This window comes from Clytia hemisphaerica, unplaced genomic scaffold (genome assembly GCF_902728285.1).
Source record: "Clytia hemisphaerica strain Z4C2 unplaced genomic scaffold, Clytia hemisphaerica genome assembly, whole genome shotgun sequence".
Lineage (NCBI taxonomy): Eukaryota > Metazoa > Cnidaria > Hydrozoa > Leptothecata > Clytiidae > Clytia > Clytia hemisphaerica.
Genome location: NW_027103562.1, coordinates 2,746,001 through 2,768,123, shown reverse-complemented (window position 1 = coordinate 2,768,123; position 22,123 = coordinate 2,746,001). Strand labels below are relative to the sequence as shown.

At 34.3% G+C, this 22,123-nt stretch overlaps 1 protein-coding gene across 1 annotated transcript; it reads right to left on the bottom strand.

Annotated features, from left to right (window-relative positions):
* Positions 1-16,592: 16,592 nt before the first annotated feature.
* Positions 16,593-18,324, bottom strand: LOC136800736 (major facilitator superfamily domain-containing protein 6-like). Its single transcript, XM_067057391.1, has one exon. The coding sequence runs from the start codon at positions 18,245-18,247 to the stop codon at positions 16,703-16,705; it is 1,545 nt and encodes a 514-aa protein (XP_066913492.1). The 5' UTR covers positions 18,248-18,324; the 3' UTR covers positions 16,593-16,702.
* Positions 18,325-22,123: the final 3,799 nt, after the last annotated feature.

The window sequence follows — 22,123 nt, the reverse complement described above, 5'->3', positions numbered from 1 at the left end:
AACAGAACCAAAGACTTCTGAGAAACATGAAAGAACTGAAATAAAAAACATTGAGACCCAAACTGATCCCGAAGCTCCAATCCCTGATGAAAGTATTGAAAATACTGCCGAAAAGCCAACTGAGGACGTGGTTCAAGATGCTGACGGACACAAAACTGCTCCAGTTATCATTGACCAAATTATGTTGCCAAAACGAAACCAGACCGTGTCATACAAATGTCCAGAAACCAGTCAATGGAAAACCGTTAAAGTTCTAGGACCGGCTGGAAAGAAAGGAGGAGTCCATCAAAACTGGTTGAATGTCAGAAGTGACGAATCAACTTATTCGATCGATTGGAGTTTGGTGGACGAGTGGAAACTATCTAGCAATATCGATCCTTCCAAAGATGAGATTTGTGTTTCCGTAGCCTTTTCCGTTCCTGATGAATTCAGAGACGCTAAATTACAAGAACTTGAAAAGTGGAAAAAGTATGGAGCATACACTGAAGTTGATGATGTCGGCCAAGAAACATTGTCAGGCAGATGGGTTTGCACTCGTAAAACTGTTAATGGTGAAACATTCCCTAAAGCAAGGTTTGTTGTGAAAGGTTTTCAAGAAAATCTTCAATCCCTGCTGACTCGCCAACTGGTAGCAAAGAAAGCAATCGCTTAATTCTTTCCATCGTGGCTAGTAAGAACTGGACGCTACAAACACTAGACATTAAAGCTGCGTTCTTACAAGGTAAACCTATCGAACGTGATGTTTATATTGTCCTCCAATCAAAACCAAAGGGAATAAACTGTGGAAGCTAGAAAAATGTGTTTACGGGCTAAACGATGCAGCCCGTATGTGGTATTTTGCAATTTTTGGAACGTCTCGGATGTAAGCGATCGTCCATCGATTATGGAATCTTTTACTGGAGAGACTCAAATGATAAACTTTCTGGTGTGATATTTGCCCATGTAGACGATTTTCTTGGGCGGGTACACCTGAGTTCAAACAAATTATTGATAGTATCTGTAATCGTTTTGAAGTTAGTCACCAGCTTCAAAATCCTTCAAGTATGTCGGTGCCAATATGCAGCAAAACAGTGATGGCAGTATCACTCTTGACCAGCTAGACTATATTGAGAAAACTGAACCAATCGTGATGGAGAGGAATCGTCAAACCTTGAAGGATTCACCTTGTACCGTGTCTGAAGCCAACGAATACTGTAAATTAGTCGGTAAACTAAATTGGATTGCAACACAAACCCGTCCAGATATTTCATTTGATGTATCTCGCCTTAGTTCTTCAATGAAATCACCTACCGTCAATGACATTTTGAAAGCAAACAAAGTGTTACGAAAAGTCAAATCCAATCCTTTGAAAATCAAATTTCCAAGAATTAATCTCGAAAAGTGCTTCATTACTTGCTTCAGTGATGCTTCATTGGGAAATCTCCAAAACAGTCAAAGTTCAGGGGGATATATCGTCTTTCTTCACGATAATGAAGGGAATGCTGCACCGCTATCCTGGAGAAGTAAAACACTACGTCGAGTTGTTCGTAGCACACTGGCTGCTGAAACAAGTGCTATGGTGGATACCCTCGATACAGCTTTCTACCTTTCAACCGTCTTAACCGAAATCCTGGTGCCCAAAGGATTTAATACCATACCAATCCACGCATTGACGGACAATGAATCACTTTACCGAAATGCTCATTCTACGACAATGGCTGAAGAGCGTCGTTTACGTGTCGATATCGCGATCATCAAAGATATGTTGACAAAGAATGAAATTGAATCGTTAAAATGGTTGCCTAGTGAGTCCCAACTTGCTGACTCTCTTACAAAACAGGGAGCAGATGCGAAAAAGCTGTTGAATGTTTTGGAATCTGGAAAGTGTATTGTTTGAATGTTTTGATGGCTTGTTTTGATACTTGATGGTTTTGATGAAATTTACTTACAGTATTTGGATAATACTGGTGCTTATTGATAAAAGCGTTATGAAAGTGTTTTCGGAGCATTTATAAAAATGCTGCCATAGGGGCATGTAAAAGTAGGCTGCATGTCGCCATATGTTTTTGATAGAAGTTGGTTTGTCTGGCTTTGTTTTTGTTGTCATTGGTTTGCTTATAAGGACAGCTCTGGAGCTGCATTCTTTAGTTTATATTAGTATATTCTTTTGATATATTTCTCTAGGACAAAAGAAAGAGTGGGAATGTCAACATTCCTGTTGTTTCTACATTATCTTACGTTTATATTTTATAGAGTAGTACATTTACACTTTGGTGGGTTTTACACTATCAATCACTCGATCCGTATCAATTCTTTCAGAAAATGTGCGCCGCAGGCAAAACTTCTGTAAATTTTTTCTTTGGAAAGGCATTTTTGCCATTGTGTTTCACTAAGACCAACCCGACCAACCTTGTGATTCCATGAGGGTGCGATGATTTTTGTTAGAAAAGTATTTCAATTTATGAAACTTTACAAGTACTTTATTGCGCAGTATAATTCCGATTTTTAGTTGTTGATATCGCACCTAAACGAGAATTCTGGGTTAAAAGGATGTAGTGTGGTGGCTTGAGCCAGAATTGCAATCTCGAACCCAAAGCAAATTTTTTACTTTACTGGTAGTAGTAATATGAGGGCTATCAGAATCGAAGGGACTGGGTTCAAGCAATTTGACAAAAATTTCAAAGTGACGCTCTCTGCTGCAAAAATGTTGTTGTAAGGTAATGCGCGCGTGAAAGTCTTTCGACAACCTTTCTCCGTTTATGGCAAAAACGCTTATTGCGAAGTAAAATAAGGAGGAGAGATGGGCGTCAAAATCGGTAATCTGAGGCACTATCTTTGGTGCAATCTAAATCTGTTCAGTTTATACATGGGATTGTTCTTTTCTTTGCCTGAGAACTAATCAGATTTGGTCAGAGCGAGCAGGCGCGACAATGATTTGCGCCGACGAAGAAATTTTTCATATGTCGGGTCCTCGTTATATGGTTAAAATCGCTTTTCCCCCCACAAATTCGCCAATCAAATGTCAATGGTTCTGAAGCTATTCCCAGTCACCTTATCTAAAAACGGAAATCTATTTGCGCCGCAGGCGAAAATTTTTAGTTTGAATATAGTGTGCAAGAGATTAGTAAAAGGTTTTTGATTGTGAAATGTGACTGTCCAACTTTTCCCATCACCGAACACCAGTTTTTAGAGCTTGAATTACCGGAATACCGTTAGGCTAATCACCGTCACCGTCACCGTCTGATTTCAAAATACCGTTTTCCTGTCTCTTTTTTCGTCAAATCCTGTAATACCGTATTAAAAAAGGGCCAATCCCGTTACACCGTAAAAGTACAAACCCCCCCAACTAAACGTCATTGTGATAAAAAACAACACACTTTGTAATACCAAAAGGCTGACACACTTTGCAAAGTGTCAGTCTGGGATTAATTAAGGCAAACATTAGGTCCCCCTGAGTTTTAAGTCCCAAAGACTCATGACATTTTTGGTAGCCCCCAGGGCTTTTGACCCTTGACCCTTTTAAAAATTTGTTCCACAAAAAAAGGGTTTATTCAATGTAAATGTGTTGCAGTTCGAAGGTTAAGATAAAACATTTTTTCAGCTCCATGAAATGTATCAAAAACATCCTTTTTCCAGCCTTCACCTAAAAATCTGTACTTTTTTCCAGCTATGAGCGAGTGCAAGATTATTACCATTGGATACCCCTTTAAAACCTACAAAAAATAGAGATACCCTCTATCTGAAAATTTAGGTAGGATTTTAGGCTTAGCAAACTTTTCGTGTTGAAAGTACGCTGTCTATGGTTCCTACAAAATAACTTCTTATATAATAGTCCTTTTTGTCTCAAATTTTGAATAGTGATTCCCTGTAAAGTAACTAATGTTGCAATTAGATCATTGGGACCTAAATATTTTCAAGACTGTTATGTTAGAATCAAAATACACACTTAAAACCTAAATTAGAACTTTGAGGGCCTCAAGATTTCTCTGGGGTCTAACCATGAAAAAGAAAATGATTTTTTTCATACATGCCATAAATAAATACACGTTTTTTTTTATAAGGAACACGTTTATAAGGAACTCGAGGCTGAAAATGATTAAAAAAATAAGGAATTGTTAAGGAACTGCTCAGGCTGAGAATAAGTGGATTTGAAAATAATGTACCTTATTGGGATTAATTTGACCAAATTTTGATCTTTCAAGGGGCAAAAAGTTCAAAATTTCCTATGTAGTAAGGAACTCGATAAGGAACTTTGAGACTGAAATTCTCTGTAAAAATAAGGAACTCCAGGCTCAGAGCAAAGTTAAGGTTCCTTTCAAAAAAAAAACTTGTATAGGTACCACAAAAGTATACGTTTTATGACCCTAAAATACAATTGTGTAATCTCTAGATCCGAGAAACTTCATTTTTTGAAGAGATTCTTGATAAAATTTCGATAACTTTGAATTTTATAACACTTTGCGATAAGTGAAATTCTCAAAATGAGGTTTTTTATGATTATGAAAGTACATTTAAGAGGTTGTAAAAAAGTGAACTGAACAATATTAAATTAAGTATGGTGGCTAAGAGAGCCCGAAGTGCAACTTTGTAGATTTTAAGGGTACTTCTAGATTTTCAATAGACATTTGTTTCAAATCAATTATACAGATTTAAGTCACAGGGTCCTCCATGGTTCAGGCACCCCAAAAAAGTTTAGGTTTAACCCCCAATCATTTAGTACCCCCAAAATTTTTAGAATTCTTAGAATTCTAAAGTACCGCGTAAGTTGGGTTGGTCTAATGTGACATCCGTACTTCTAATTTCGACATCCTTCTTTATAGATAGGAATAATAGGAAGGTCGAAATCACTGATAGACTGAAGATTTTTCCTCTCATCTAGAGAGCGTCAAAGTCAATCAGCTATTCCGACCTTCCTCAGTTTCTATTGTTATGAAGTCTTCTGAATGAAAAGATTTGATTCAAAATTGGAAAATTGGGTTAGTCAAGAAAAACTATCAAAACTTAAACTATAAAAAAAGTTTTCCAGTTTTTCCAGCTTTCCTCTTCGGAAAATGTACCTATTTCCAGTTTTTCCAGCTAATTTTCTGAAAAAGGCCATTTTTTCCAGTTTTTCCAGGTTTTCCAGCATGTGTGGCCACCCTGCCTGCCCTGGTAAACGGTATTTTCCAAATTTGTGAAATCACAAAAGGCATAATCCTCTGTTGGAATTTATCTAACTTTCTAAATATACCTTTTATAAATCATTGGCTCTGGTTGGTTACACTTATAGTATCATATCATAACGTTTTGTTATTTGTGATAGTTCTGACTATCTGACTATCAGACGATCTGTGCCTGTCAACATAGACGGAAGAAGATGTCTGTCAATTTGACGGCATACTTTAAAAGTCGGACTCGGACCTTGGACCCTGACCCCAGACCCTATTTCGGACCCAAGATCGGACCTCAAATCGGACCCTAATTCGGACCCCAAATCGGACCCCTATCTACAAAAGTCGGACCCCTATCTACAAAAGTCGGACCCCGATCTACAAAAGTCGGACCCCTATCTACAAAAGTCGGACCCTGATCTACAAAAGTCAGACACCGATCTACAAAAGTCGGACCCCCGCCCGTCGGACCCCTCTTCTGGAAAGTGAAAATTAAAAAAAGGGGGCTTGATTAGCCTCCGTCTCCGAACGCGGTCAGAAAATTTTGCGGATAATTTCACAGCGAAAATGCATCCAGTGAAATGTGAGTAATGTATCATGATCCAAGTCGACTGACATAATTATACACATAATACATGTTACAAGTTCTGCCTACGGATTCTCAAGCTCGGCTATAATAAAACTATTACATGTTAGTAGCAGACCCCACTGACCAATGTTATGTAGCAGGTTGAAACATGAGTTTCTACTGGAAAGATGCAGTTTGTTTTCAAGTTAAATCTTCAAAATAAAACTAACTGTGTGGGTTTCTTTACTTCCAAACAACCTACCAATAGTTTTGGAACACTCCATAATAAAGGAAGATGGCTCCTCTTGTGGATTGGCTTTCTGATACCACATATAAACACGATGTGACATGAAAGTGAAGAGACATGATTTGTTGGTTTTTGTTTGATTTGTTGACTCATATATCTCATGGCAAATGGGATAGCAAATGACTTTTCATGTATTGCTTGGCTCTAAATATGATACCTCTAACTTTGAACACCTCCAGAATGTTTAAAAAAGCATTTTACGAGATAAGTTTCAATTATAATTTTCATGGAAATTTTTAATCGACAGATTTGGCTTGGCGTCAGTTTTGTTTGGTTGATGTTTGGTATCGGGATCATTAAAAGCAATGAAATGCCACACAGTCACTCTACACATGATGCCTCCAGCCATGATTGGTATCAGAATGTTGAAAAAAAAACATTTTACGAGAAATTGTCGATAGAAATTATATTGACTTATTTTTACAATTTTGGCGGTGTGGGTTTAGTTGGTTGATAATGGTTACACTGTGGGATGGTTTTCAAAAAACTGTTATATTGATTGTTGTTTGTTGGAATTGATTACCAAAAAAAATGAGAACCTTTTTTTGATAAATACTTTATTTTTTTCACGAATCGAAAAAACTGTGTGGATAGTATGTCTTGTAGTAACCAATGCAGTGTCTGTTTTCAAATTTTGAAAGCTCTATACCTACTGAATTGAAGCTCTGACTAGGTCTGTTTTTAAAACTTTGAGCCATGTTTTTTTCTTTGTTGCTATTAAAGATAGATTTTTAAATTGTCGTAATGTAAATTTATGGTAAAGTTTTAGTTTTTGAGTTTAGTTCATCAGTAGTACATACAGTAGTATTTTTTCAGTAATCCTTTCTTGTAAATATAGTAACATTTAACCAGACTCATTGCCCTCATTATATTCGAATTTGTATTTTTTTAGGACTGAAGTACATATTTTTAAATACCAAAACAAAGCAAACAACATGCCAGTTCTTTCTGGACAAATATTATATACTTTATTGTGTGCTTTGAGTTCTATTTTAATCAACCCTCTCAACTGCTGATCTTTCAACTATCATTTAGGAGTATAGAATGGGCTTCCATAGTACCATTTTCTCTAACTAATTTGTGCAAATTTTCAACAAAGTAGACTTCTTGACTGTCCTTGTCCCTTATGTGTTATGTTAAAGTAGTTCTGATGGAGGACATTGCTATTTTTGGTAGCCTTCACATATCAATAAGGAGCTTTGGTGTAAATGTTTTTTCTGATGAAATCATACTAATCTGAAACTATTAGGCCTTTATGAACTTTCTAGAACAATAATCTTGCTCCAATCTTGAGAAACACTGGAAAAATAGGTTAGCATTCCCTGCCATAATTTCACAGATTTCCTCTGCTTTCTGCTTGAAAACGCTGTCGTATAGCCGAAAACGAAAGTGAAACTGTGAAAACGTCCGCAAATTCGGGCCCAGTCCTCTTCCGAGACGGAGGCTAATAGAGAACCCCATAGCACAAGAGTGCCCGTTTTAGTTTTTCCAAACAAAAAGCAGCAAGCAAAGCGTCCAACAAGGTCCGATGGTCTTTTGTAGATCGGGGTCCGACTTTTGTAGATAGGGGTCCGACTTTTGTAGATAGGGGTCCGACTTTTTTAGATCGGGGTCCGACTTTTGTAGATCGGGGTCCGATTTGGGGTCCGAATTAGGGTCCGATTTGAGGTCCGATCTTGGGTCCGAAATAGGGTCCGGGGTCAGGGTCCAAGGTCCGGGTCTGACTTTTAAAATATGCCCAATTTGACCCGGTAAAGTTCGCATGAGACTGGAAATGATTCTTTCCAATAAAGCCCCGAGTACACTCTAAACACGCAAAATGAATCTAGCACCCAGTGTAAACAGACCTTTAGCCTTGGAAGCCAGCCAGAAGCAGGCAACAGCAACAGCAGGCATCGTCGGGCGTTAAGAGGTCAGCCAGTCAGCAGCAGTAAGTATGTGTTTTTTCCAAGGATTATTTTATAATCACTGAATGATACCAATCCATGTTTTCTCCATTTACTCCCTGCCCCAGTGTTGCAAAACCACGACCATACCAAAAACTGAACCAGACGGTACTAATCGATTAAATTCGATTATCGAAGTAAAATCGATTATAAATGATCGAAGTAATCGAACGATCACTTATCAATTAGCAATCGAATGTCAAGTACCAAAATTTCAAAAAAATTGTGAGTATTCGATCACTTTTTTAATTTTTTTTAACAACCCTTTGAAGATTCAATTAGCCAATTAGGCTAAGCTAAGATTCGATCGATAAGAAGCAACTTGGACAACTTTGACAACTTTTCGGCGGGGGACCATAAAGATTGATCAGATTGATTATTTCCTAGCCATTTTCTCCGCCATTTTTGTGCCTTCGCCCTGGCAGTGTAGGTGGAACCTCTATATTCCAGGATTAGCAGACCTGCCAACTTAAGATGTTCATTTGGCGTGAGATAAAAAATTCAAAATCTTAGCCCGATTTTTCCGATTTTCCGACTTCGGAAAACGGAAAATTTTTTCCAAAAAATCGGAAAATCGGGGAAATTTATTCCGAAAATCGGAAAATCGGGGAAATTTATTGCGAACATCGGAAAACTGGGCAAATTTTTTTTCCAAAAATCGGAAAATCGGGGAAATTTATTCCGAAAATCGGAATATCGGGGAAAATTTTATTCCAAAAATCGGAATTTCGGGGAAATTTATTCCGAAAATCGGAAAATTGGGGAAATTTCTTTCAGATATCAAAAATGCGTGAGAAATCTTAAAACTTTTGAAAAATTGCGTGAGACAGTGTTGGAATGCGTGAGTCTCACGTCCAATGCGTGAGAGTTGGCACCTATGGATTAGAAAAAGCTATATATACCTGTTATCTTTTTTCTTTAAAGAATCAACAAGCCATCAACTTCGATAAATTACACACATTTCCTCCGAAACTTTTAAAATTATCTGCCATTATGACTTTCTTAAAGCTGTTCCGAAATTAACCATAGGGCGGGTTTGAGGAATAAACAGAACTGTTATCATTTGTTTTTACTTAACCATATATTTAAATTTGCGCTCAAAAATGTTCAAATAAATATGTTAATAATATTCAATATACTATTTGTATCTTTCAGAAAATAAACACTTACAGAACAACATAGTTTATCATTTGAAATACCCCCGTGTTTGGACCATTCTATCGTGGGCGCAAAATAGGGCGGAAACTAATAAGCAAGATTGTCGCCTCATCTTTATTCGCCCGCGCGAAAACGCGAGCTAATCATTTTTTTCTCACGCGTGCCCAAAAGAAGGGCCGTTTGAAATCTGGCAACCTTGTTGGTGGAAATTTGATAAACAGCTGTAAAGGAGCGCTGGGAAGCAATCAGTAGAAGAGACCACTTTCGTTTTTTGTTGTTTCAATATTAACTTCTCTCAGGGATTACTTGTCAATTTTCATGTACACATGTGTTGTGTCAACTTGTCAGCATTGTATTGTTGTAAAGGAAAAGATAAAAGAGTTAAGACTAGCCTAGTTTCTAATCCTGATATGGGAGTTTAAGTTTAGACTGTTAGAACAAGCACTTCAAAAAACCATAATATATTAGACATAAACTCAAGCTGAAAAATCACCAGCAAAGGTACCAAAATAATCCTTATTTGGCTGACAGTAAAATATTCTCCTGGGAATAGAACCGCCAAATGATCAAATTAAAACATTGATCTGAACCCCCTGATTTGCAGCAACTTTTACTAACGTGAACCTTGACCTTGTGTATATCAAAACCGGGATTTTGATATTTCTTGCACGGGAAAGAATGTGCGACGTCATAATTACTGCTTTCAGTTTGCGTGTTTTGAAAATTTGATGTGTGTACTTTGTCTTCGTGGAATTTTTTAATGGCATGAAAACAGACTATGCTTTGTCTTTAAAGGGGATCTAACGTCAAATCCTTCATTACACTTTTTTGGAAAGTTTAAAAAAATTTATAACGAGAGCTTTCGAAAGAGCTATGTTACATCAAAAGATCTTCAGTCAATGTGTTATAATATCCCTTTAAAGATTTGTACGTGTGACGTCATTGTTGGCGTTTTGTTTTAGAAGCTAGCACACATCTGTGTTGATTAACAGGATTATCCCTCTATTTTTAAGGCTTCGATCGTAGATGGGATACTTTGGAATACCTATCAAAAAGTTTGTTCTTTAAAGTGCGATTACAAAGATATCTTTTTTATCCAACAAAAGCTTTTTTTGAAGCCATTACAAGACGCTGTTTCTAAAAATGTGCCTGTTCAACGACTGATTTATGAAACTAAAGTGCAAACATGACGTCACAAAATCCTCTTTTTCTCAAAGAAAGGGAAAATTCAAGTATCAATAACTTAATGAATTTAAAAGATTTTAAGTTCCTTCTTTTTTCAATATTTTTGTTTCTATCAGAGCTTTCCTATGTAAAAAAATGAGGTACATGAATTTTCTGACAGTAGATCCCCTTTAAGAACAAATTTCGAAAAGGCTTTTGTTGTTCTGTATATAAATATTTCTTTTTGGATTAAGAAATTCCATCTTTTATTGTTCTAATGATTATAATATTTCTTTATAAGATGCTTTGTTGTCTTTTAATTCTTTGTGTAAACTCTGGTAAACTTGCATATGTTTTGCATACTTTCCAGCTAAATCCAACCACGACTTCTTTGTTCCTCTATCTTTGCATACAATTCAAGATGGCCAATGGAAAGGTGAAAAGGTCTATTTGGCTACTTATTGGGGTACCCATTTAATTTAGTGTTTGCCCCTCAGAATGCCACTGCATGCCCATCAGAATGTCAGTGTTTGGAAAATGGCAGCTACAGGCTTTGAGAATCATTTTAACCAAACTTTTTTGTGGTTTCCGTGTGTATGAAATTATAAGGCCTCAATTTCAATTGAAAAAATATGTTTAGAAATGGGTGAAAAAAAATTAGGACCGGTTCAGTAAAAAAAATTCACATGAAAAATGTCACTTCTTTTTTGGTTTTTAGCTTTGAATCCTGTGATCTGAATATAAGTGTGCAAAGTAGCAATTTTCAATAAGCCCCAACATAATAGAAACATTTTAAGTATAAATTAGCTGTTCCCAATACCATAGACAAATCTATGATGGCAGAAACTCTTACATCACAAGACTGGCATTTTGCAGTCCCCCTTAATTGAAAACGGAGTTTCATTTCTTTCTTTAACATATGGAATATTTAGGAACAAGGATTTCAATGCAAATGTAAAATAAACTATAAATAAACTACTATGAAACACAATTTACAATAAAATTATCTAGAAAATTGTAGGAACCATTTTTAATGGGAAAATATATTAAAAAGGAACAATTTTTGATTTTATCAAATATTGCATGATTGGAAGTTTACATTTGTCCTCTGTCTTTGTTTTTCACAATACCGAAGATCTGTTTTACTTTTTCATATGCAGGAACATTAAATTTAGATGCTCCTCTTAAAGGATTGACTTCAAGAGGCCCACATATTACATCAGTCAATTCAAAGGTTGACTCGTCAGGTGGTAGATGGGAAGGTGTGTCTTCCAAAACAGTGCCAGATCCAAATTTCGGTTTGAGCAATCTTGCAATTTTTGCAGCCACTTTGCTCTCAGGATTGCTTAGTTTCCTTTTTAAATCATTGGGTGAGGTCCCAGGCTTTAACCGCAAATTAAATTTTCCAGGTGTACAATCCATATTTCTCTTCTGTTACAAACTTGATTTCCTTTTCTGTTTTAAAGCTGTATTTATAATTCTTTAGTATCTGGCTGAAAAATAAGAAAAGTGGTCTTCATTAATAGCTTGCCAGTACCTTTCTTGCCCTTACCTTTTTCCCATACGTTACTTACCTAAATGTCTTACTTTATTACTTTTTGATAAAACCTAATTTTCACTTTTAAATCAAACTAGTCCAAATTTACACACAGTCTAACTAATCATTTACAATATGGCTTTTCTAGGTAGTTCAAGGCAATAGGAGAGGCTGGCTTTTAATTAAACTGGTCTACATTGTTTGGATTTTTTGAAAAATCGTCTGCAAAAGGTGGCATTTTGAGGTCCCTATCAATCACTGGCACTTTGTGGAGCAAAGTGGGGTTCCCTTGAAAATTAGTCAACATAAATTTTACACATTAAAAAGGATTCAAATAAATACATTCACACAAAATTTCATCAATGGATGACTTTTTGTTCTCCAGATAATGCGATTTTCCAGACTGACATTCTGCGGCCCCCCCTAAATAAAGTATAAAAGTTCAATTTGAGAAAAAAATACCAAAAACCTAAAACTTTGAGATTTAAGTTACTGGGACGAAATTTTATAATAGAAGACCTTGTAAAAACACCAAAAAAAGTTTAAAAAAGTATATATTATATACAGAAAAAAAAAAATTAGAGCAAAAGTAAATTTCACGTACATTATTCTGAGGGGCAAACACCTGTATAGACCAGAATTAAATAACCAAAAATTTGAAATGAAAGATCAAATAATCAAATTGTAAACTGACAGCTTTTAACAAATTTAGAGACTTTTAATAAAATAAAATAAATTAAATAAAGGGAAATGATATTTTCGCGATATCCTCAATTTTACCGAACAGAACATACATTTTCAGAAAATTTGTCAGTATTTGGTCTGTATTTTTTCGAGTAAGAGAAGAAGGAAGACAACATGGCACCTAACCATGATAAAAAATAGTTAATTTCAGTACCTTTGGGATAACAACTATTGCAATTTTTATGGCAATCTTAAATCTGATTTTTGTAAATGATCATTTAGTATCATTTTATCATGAACTCAAGAATCAATTTGTAAAATACAGGGCAAAAAGGGTAATCCCAATAAGTAGCCCAATTGGGGTACCCTACCTTTTAGGAACACCCCTTTCTTTATAGCTCGTTTTGGTTCCCTGAAGAATCATACAGTACAGAACAGTTAGCCACATTCAGTCAGGTAATTCCTTCATTTGTGTTTAGTCTATAAGGCTTATAACGAGTGCATATAGTGCTGGTCGATAAAGATAAACAAACATTGATTGTCAAAAATAGTACAAGAAAAAAGCTTGTCATTGTTAAAAGAATCTGATTATGGAAAAACTATTGATCAATTATGTACAAAAATTGCTTGTTTTCTCTTTAATCTTGAACTGTTTCTTGAATATACTGCCATTGCATTATATGAAAAATTTAAAAGCAATAATGTTTCTCAATTTTGAGTTAAAAACTACTACTACAATGGAGGGAATTTCTTGTACTTGACTGACACTAGCGTCTCGCGTAAATGCAAAAATTGCTAGTCACAGGGGTAGCTTCTTCTTATTCTGATTGAATCATGGCTCTAAAAAGTACACGAAGCTTTCAATTTTTAAGTCTGACTTTTTTTTAAAGCTATTGTATGTAAAAAAGAAGTCATTGCATTGTTAAGACTGTAAGATATTCCAAATTGCAAATGATTGTTGACTGAATGAATTAAGTTGAGTCTCTAAAATGGAGCACAGACAAAACCCTTAAAATTTTCTTTGTTGCATTGTAAGTTTTTCAAGACATACCATTGCTTATTCATAAAGAAGACATTACATTTCATTATCATTTTGATTAACTTTTTGACATTGAAAGTTGACGGTTTGTGTCGATTCTATTATATACGCAAGAGAAATCTTCATTTTGTTAATTTAGTATTGAAGTCTTAGAAATTGATATTGATAGTTTGTTTTGATTTTCATGTCAGATAGAAAAATATTAAGATTTAAAAGAAATAAGAATATGAGACCAACAAAAGGATTGAATGTAATCAGACGAGACTGTATTATAATAGGAGATTCATAGTACATTGTAGGTAATCTATCACCAAGAACAGATACAATATCTCCCATTATAGAAAATGCCATTTTTTTCAATTTTTGCCTGTAGTGCGAATCAGTACCCCCAGGGGGGTTCAACTAATTTTGGACTTCTGACCATTGAGTTTAAAGCCCGATGGCCTAGAGTAGAATCTCTAACCTTTCTCAGGCAAGAAAAAGTGAAGCCTTAAAAAATGCACCGTATTTTTGACGACAGATTGAATCTAGCAATTCCTTTGTTTACGATTGATATTGATAATTTTTTGTTTAAGTCAAAAGTTATCAGAAAGAGCATCGTTTACTGTACCAGTGTCGTTTGAAACGATTCTGCAGGTAGTTATTTTTCTTGCTTCGCCATCCAGTTGAAATGAAAATTCTTCAAGAAAAAGTGGCAAAGTCACAAAGAATAGTGCAACTTTTTGTTTTTATCAGATCGAAAAAAGTAAGACAATTCTTAGTTGCATTTTTAAACCCTTGTCATAACTTTTCGAATTTAAACATGTAAAATGACGTACACATTTTTTAACAGTAACAGCGACTTGAAATTTTTTATATGAAGAAAGAGGTGGACTAATATTTTCTTATGCTTTATATCGCCCTTTGAATGCTGTTGTTGTCCAACTTTTTGATTTTTATATTTTGATTTACATTTGAAATGTTCCTTTTTATTAAATGAATTTGTTTGGTTTTGTTTTGAAAAGAATTCAAAAGTCATTAATAAAAACGATCATTAAATACATTCGAAAACATTTAAAACAAAAGAAGAGAGAAAAGGCAAGTCAGAAATTAAAATTACTAAATGTAGATGGGCCTTAAATTTCAAAACAAAGCCTGAATAAAGTCTAAACCCAGCTCTATCTGATCTGTCAATCAAAACGAACTTATCGAGAACAAAAAAATTGCTTGCGAAAACGAAATTGACACATAAACAGAAAACAGACATACAGACTACGGCTATTACTATATAGATTACCTACTACTTATTATCTACTTTGTAGATTCAAATGTCTTCTTCTCCAAATCAGCATGTAACAAGCTAGATGCTAAATGGACCTACCTGATGATGAAAGTTAGATAGCAATGTGAGGAGAAAAAAATCAGTCAGAAAATATAGCGTTTAGCGAAAATGCATAACGCAATAAATTCATCATTGATTGTTGATAAGGGGAGAGGGAAAGGTTGAAGGGAAAAAATAAATAGAAAGTTCTGGTCGCAAAAATCAGTTTTATTGACAATTGAATCATGCTTGATGGTGAGCATTGTTATCAATAATGTTTTTGTGTCAAAAACATAGAAATACAAGGAAAAAAATCTAATGAAAAGCTGCAAAAAACGGCAATTTCCGGCATTTTCAACCGGAAAAAAACATTTCTCAAAAATCGAACTGAGCCATGTTTTGAGCATTGCGAATACGCATCTTTCTGCAAAAAAAATCAGCAAAATTTCATAAAATAATAGAAAGTACAGCTCGAGAAATTCAAGAAATACTGTCTTTCCGTCGAAAATAGGTTGTTCCGGCGATTTTTAAATAGTTCTGGCTTCAAAAATCAATTTTATTGAAAATTAAAACATGCTTGATGGTAGGCATTGCTATTAATAATGTTTTTGATGAAAAAATAACCGATTATAAGGAAAAAGCCCAATGAAAATCCAGAAAAACGGCAATTTCCGGCATTTTCAGCCGGAAAAAATTTTTTCTCAAAAATCGGACTTGGCCATGTTTTGGGAAATATTAATATAATACGCATCTTTAACCCTTTGAGTGCCAGGGTCCTTTTTTCTAAGTTTTTTTTAAAAAATCGCTAGTTCAAACTTTAAGGGCTTATATCTCCTGATCTAGAAGGAATTAGAAGCTCGTATATAGCTCGTTGGATAGCTTAGAGTCTCTTCTTTCTTTTGGGCGCCTTCGGCGCCGCCCGATTTAGGAAGGGCGTGGTGGGCGGCGGCCAAGGGGGGGGGGTAGGTTAGGGAATTAAAGCAGTCAGGTCCGCGCAGCACTTAAAGGGTTAAGAAAAAACTAATGATAAAATCTCGGGAAAATGCCAAAAAACAGTTTTTATGGCATACTTCTGGCATTTTCGGCCGGAAAAAAATGTTTTTCGAAAATCGGGCTCCGTCACTTTTTAGGTATTGTCATTTTACATCAGTGTGCAAACTTTCATAAAAAAATATAAAGTACAGCTCGAGAAATTCAAGAAATACCGTTTTTCTGGCGAAAATCGGCTGTTCCGGCGATTTTTAGAAAGTTCCGGCTTCAAAAATCAGTTATATCGAAAATTGAACCATGCTTGATCGCGGACATTGCTATTAATGATGTTTTTGTGTGAAAAAACAACGAAATATAAGGAAAAAGCCTGATGAAAATCTGCAAAAACGGCGATTAAAACCCAAGATAGCAATGGTTTATGCAATTAAGGGTTCATTACATGTTATTGTTTGGAGTTTTAAATTTTTTTCTAAATTTCCTTCGAAAATTTCCAACATCCAAAATCTTAAAACAAACAAGAAATTTCATACTGCACACAATTATTAGTTAATATTTTATTAAAGGCCTGGCAAATGGCATATCTCACTGGCCCAAGATACACATTGAAATAATATGATCTTCCCATTTAAATAATTCTTTAAACTGGGCATAAACATTTTAATTTCAATAAGTAATGTACTGAAAAGGCTTAGAATTTGTCAAATACAGAATACAGAATTTGCTAGAGCCAATTTGTCTTCAAAGGCAAATTAAAGGAAATCCCTTGCAACAATGTTTGTAATGTCTCTTCTAAAATTAACATTGCCATATAAAAGGTTTATATTGATGTGTAATAAATCGAATGTTATTGTCAAGAACACTTTCCATCGATGCATTCTTTCTATTCTAAATCAGTTACCATCAGTTTGGGTCCATCTTGGATTCTTTTGTCTTTATTATTGTTTATTCGTCCTTTCCTTTGTTTTGTACATTTTCTATAAACATAGCATACCAAACTCAAAAGGACTAGCATGATAGTAAAACCAAAATAGAAAAAAGATGTAACTTGAAATAGAAAGGAACTCTTATCATTTGAGTATAATACTCCACCAATGATGTTCGCAATGATGAAACCAACATTTTCTTTGAGAATTTGAATGAATTGATTCAAGGATGTCAAAATTTTGTTTTTTGTTTGTTTTTGAAAGTAGTCTTGGACAGCAGACCAAAATATTCCGTGACCAATACCATAGAGTAATTGCACCGGTAAAACTAGCCATGGGTTTGTGATAGCTGACATAAAGAATAGGGTTAAAGCATAACAAAAAGTACACAAACATGTTAATGCTGATGTATTATCGCGACTGATCTCTAAATTGTTTCGCTGAAATTTCATCATTAGAAAACTGGTCAAACCAGATACGGCCAGCGACAAACCCATTTGTATTTTTGTAGCTTCAATATTTTGCATGTATAACAACAAGAAATATCTGTTTATACCATCTGCTACCCCAACTACCACAATAGTAATCATCATAATAATAATATTCATATTCTTGAGCATGATACCTAATCCTTGTGCTGATTGTGTACAACTAATATGTTTTTGTCTGACAAAGGGCACTGATCTGACTTGGTAGAAAAGAAAAACACTTGCAACAGCAAGTGTTCCAACCATAGGCAAATATACAGAGAATACACCCCTGTAATTTTCCTTGTACTGTTGCGCTACAGATCCAGCTGCTAATGCACCAATACTTTGCCCTATACCATCATACATCTGTTGTGAATGCAAGTTAATATCATATTTGGTTGATGTGAAAACATCATTGGCTGCAACATCCAGCTGCAGCGGTAATGCACTTGTGAAAACACTACTGGCTATGTTCACTGATAACATAACAAAAAACAATACGTTATGAGAAGTGCCATTACTACAGGGGTTGGTTTGAATCATGTTATTTGCGGGACGAAATTTCTTCATTGGTACACATTCTTGAAGTGTGACGTTTTTAGATTCATCAGCTATCCATGGCATTGGGAATGTCAACCCTGCAGCAATGATGCACATGCACCAAAATATTGTATTTTTCCGTCTGATTTTTTGTGTACACAATGAATACCAACAAGGGCGACAGATGAGAGATGCTAGTATACGAATCCCGGATATAAGGGCAGACTGTCCGATAGTAAGTCCTGTTGATACCAAGAACACATTCAGAAATGGTTCTATACATGCATTACTGGCTGCCAAGAAAATGTAACAACATTTTGTTGGTAGGGTGAAGAAAACAGATGCTTTCTTTTGTTTTCTTCTTGGAACTAATTGGTGTTGTTGTTTCTGTTGTGATTTTCGTTCTTCATCTTCAAGTTCATAAATTTCAATGTCTGAAAGTAACTTTTGTGCTTTCTCATTCATTTTGTCTTTGTTAGAAGTCGATGTCATTTTTAACGATTTAATGGATGTTTCCTTTGTTTGATTTTCAACCTTAAACTAAAATTCTAAGGAAGCAAAGAAACTAAGGATTATGAAACACAGAAGCTTTACAGTTACAACTATGCAAAATAAAAACTCCCTTTAGGTGAAATTATGAATAATTTTCCAAATAGAATGTTTTAGAAGAATAACTAAAAAAATGTCCTTGTCTCTTTCTTTTGTCTTCTCTCAATTTTACTCTTATTCGTGGGCAAAAAAATTATTCATTTCCAACCCTGTAAAATATTTTTATCTACTAGATTAAATATTTTTGAAGCTATAGCAGACTAGACCTCTTAAAAGATGTTACGAAAGAGAAATGATTAAACAAAGTCGATTACTACATCCTTATATTTTGACCACAGTGTCAAAGGTTTATAGGGTAATTCATTTCACTGAAAAGAAGTCATAACATAAAAACTAGTGTCTCTATTCTAGCTTCATTTCGCTTCCAAAATAATAAATCGAGCTATCGATTCTATCTGCTACTGATGAAACCAAAAAAGATGTTTCATAGATGTTTCATAGGAATAAAACAGAAAATTAAATAGTAGTAGTAATATTTATCTAATTCTATCATATGTTGCCCAAGAAAAGCATATAATACCCTAATGAATAAAATGTATAATCCGATGTTTGTTTAATCGGAAAAAGTAGGCAGGCTACTATCTTCTCACTGTTTTGATCACCAACTATTTCTGATTACCTATTTTCGTATGGGAATTATTTGTATAAAAAGATATATCAATTTTTCTCAGCAAGAACTCTCCAAGTCAAAACACCTTTCATTATAAATCCTCTTTCTTTTGTTTTTAATGGATGTATAATTGATTAAAGAAAATTATGGCACTCTCTTTTTATCAAAATAAGATCTCTGATGCACTGTAAAAAACTCAATTTTAAACGTTAACCTAACTTGTTTTTTGTATCAAACCCTCATGAGAAAAATTAGATCTTATGTGAAGTATAAGAATCAATTATATACAAGCTTAAATATTTCAGAAAAAGGCTTACTAAACTGTAGTTGTTAATAAAATAGTGATGAGACTACAGGCTGCATAGAAAAACTAACTATTTCTCTTTACAAAATAACTACTCGACTTGATCATACTAAAGTTTTTGGTAACTATGAATCACTTTCCTCGGCGTATAAATATCTTTTTTATTCCAATCTCTATAAGAATAAGCTCAACTCTTTGATATAAAAAACCTGCATAATTTTGAAATTTGTGATAGTTGCACATCTTTCTAACTTTCATTTATTTTGATATGATAACCTTCTAAGGCAAATTGATCTTTTATATCAAATAAAATTCAACTTTGAAATCCGATATGCTTGGTGAATTCTATTTGTCTGTATTACACAATGTAACAACCTTTCCTTATCAAACTATATTATATTTCTTTTCTGAAAATCAATATAGTACTAATTTTAATAGTCAACGATTTTAACAGCAATTTATACCAATGATAGTTTTGATTCATCTAGCTTAAAAACGTATAAGGCGTTCGATTCCTTTCTATCTATCTTTATCATAGCAAACAATGCTCTCATCCAACTGATACTTGTTGATATACTGTATTGTTTTGATCACTGACTTTTAAAATTTTGCAGATTTTATGAATATTATTTTGATATTATGATTTTTGTGGATCAGGGGCTATCGCTGCCTGAGTTGTATGTGATGTTTCATTTTTTTCTCATATTCATTTAAAATCAACTTAAAAAGGAAAATCAAATTTACAAAACTTAGTTCGCTCACAAACGATTTAAGATTTTAACACATGTTCGAATTTAGATGAATTCGAAAAAAATGTGTTATTTAAATATTCTAATGAACTGTTATACTGTTATACCAGGTTATACCCTGTTCTATATTATTTTATACACACGTACCTTTTTGATACTTAATAATATTAACCAACAACACATTATTTCACAGCTTTCATTTCCCATATAACATATAACTTAATCGTTCTCATCACATCTCATCAAAGGCTGGCAATTTTTAAACCCCAAAAACACATGTGTTAAATCTTATACATCATGCCACAAAACCTTTATATTTTGGCTACCCTTAACAATTCTGGTGGTGATTTTAATCGAAAGATTGAATTTTATGAAAATTTCTAATTCCGTCTTTGCTTAGACTCCTCCCATCAAAAACCCTCCAACAATCCTTCAATCTTCTCTCAAAACCCTTCAACTTCCTTGATCTATGTATGTTCTGAGAAAAGTCATTATGAATTCACAAATCAAAATTCACTGTTGATATTTCAAATTTCATCTTTCCAGACTGAAAGAATCAAAATGTTCTGTTATTTCCTTCAGCTATTTTTTAATCATCAGATAGATCTCCTGATAATTTATTACGTTTTCATCATCCTCCCTTTCTTTATACTCTTTATTTATATGATGGATAAAGTTCGCTAAGGAAAGGTCACCCCTATAATATTATGTTATTTTTAACGAACACATTATTTAGCTTTTTAACGCCAGATCATTTTTCCAGACAACTGTCGTTATGAATTTTTTTTTCTATATTAGATTTCTTAAAAGAACTCAATTTTATAGAACCTCCAGAATCCTCTGTAACGACTATATGTTTAGATCTCGTTACTCTCTTCGTTGTAGAATTTGCTTATAAAATTTAATTATATGATATGACCTGGCAAAATTATTTTGTACTAAATTCTCCGGAGTTTAAACTAAAAAGTGGGGGGGGGGGGCTTGCGAGATTTCGGTATTTTGGAAATCTACTGTTTTTACTTCATAATTTCGTACATCATAAAAAATTTTCTCGGTATTTCGGAATCCTAAAACTTGTTCGGCATCAAAAGTCCTATTTTACGTCGAAATCTCTGTAATCAAGAGATTTCACTCTTAAATTTAGGAATTTTCTCAAAACGGCTAAAAAACAAAAGATAAATCAGTAACGAAACCAAAACATTCTTACCCTGAATTTCGACAATTGCAACATAATTTTTCGGTATTTCGGAAATTTCAACCCTTGGGATTGAAATTGTATTTTTATTGCAGATTTTTATAAATCGTAAATATATCCTTGAAACGATATTGTATTGACCAGGAGATCAAGTCAAACGAACAAATTATGTCCTAATCCGTCATAATCTAGTTGTAGTTTTGCTGTTGATTTGTAAAAGTTTGAACTCTTTTTGTGTAATCTCAGGCAAACAAGATTTTCCAAAATATTTTTTTTCACTTGACGAAAAGGGAAATTACATAAATTTGTCAATTTTCTAGGTCACCTAAAATGGTCCCAAATAAACTAGTCCATCATACTTCCAATGATGTCATTATCATCCATAAAGCTTCTAAATTTTTCAATTAGCCCCTAATTTAATGTGCGAATTGAAAATGTCTGGATCACGGGATATTCGGGCTTTTTTGAGTTCACTCTACGAGCCCTTTTTGGACGAGTCCTAAAATGTTCGATCAGGTGGTTAGAAACCCATAATAATCCTTTTGTTTAGAAAGGGAGTTACCACGCTGCGCGTTTCAATCATTAATTGTTTTTCGCCTCTAGATTAAAGAAAAATCGATTGCTTTTGAAGTATATTGCTACTTATCCTTGGCAATCACGAGTGTTTTTAATTGACATACGTAATAACCTCGATGCTTTCTTCTAATTGCTATCGTATTTTATAAATTGTTTGATTGATGCTTGATGATGATATGATTGTGGACAAAATGTTGACTTTTCCTGAGAAAAAATCTACTCTACTCTCAAAAATATGTTTTTTGCCATTATGCAGTGAAATGGCTATTCTAATCGCTAAGTAAATGTGTGTGTACTGGGCAGTACTGGGGTGCTGGTTTGTATC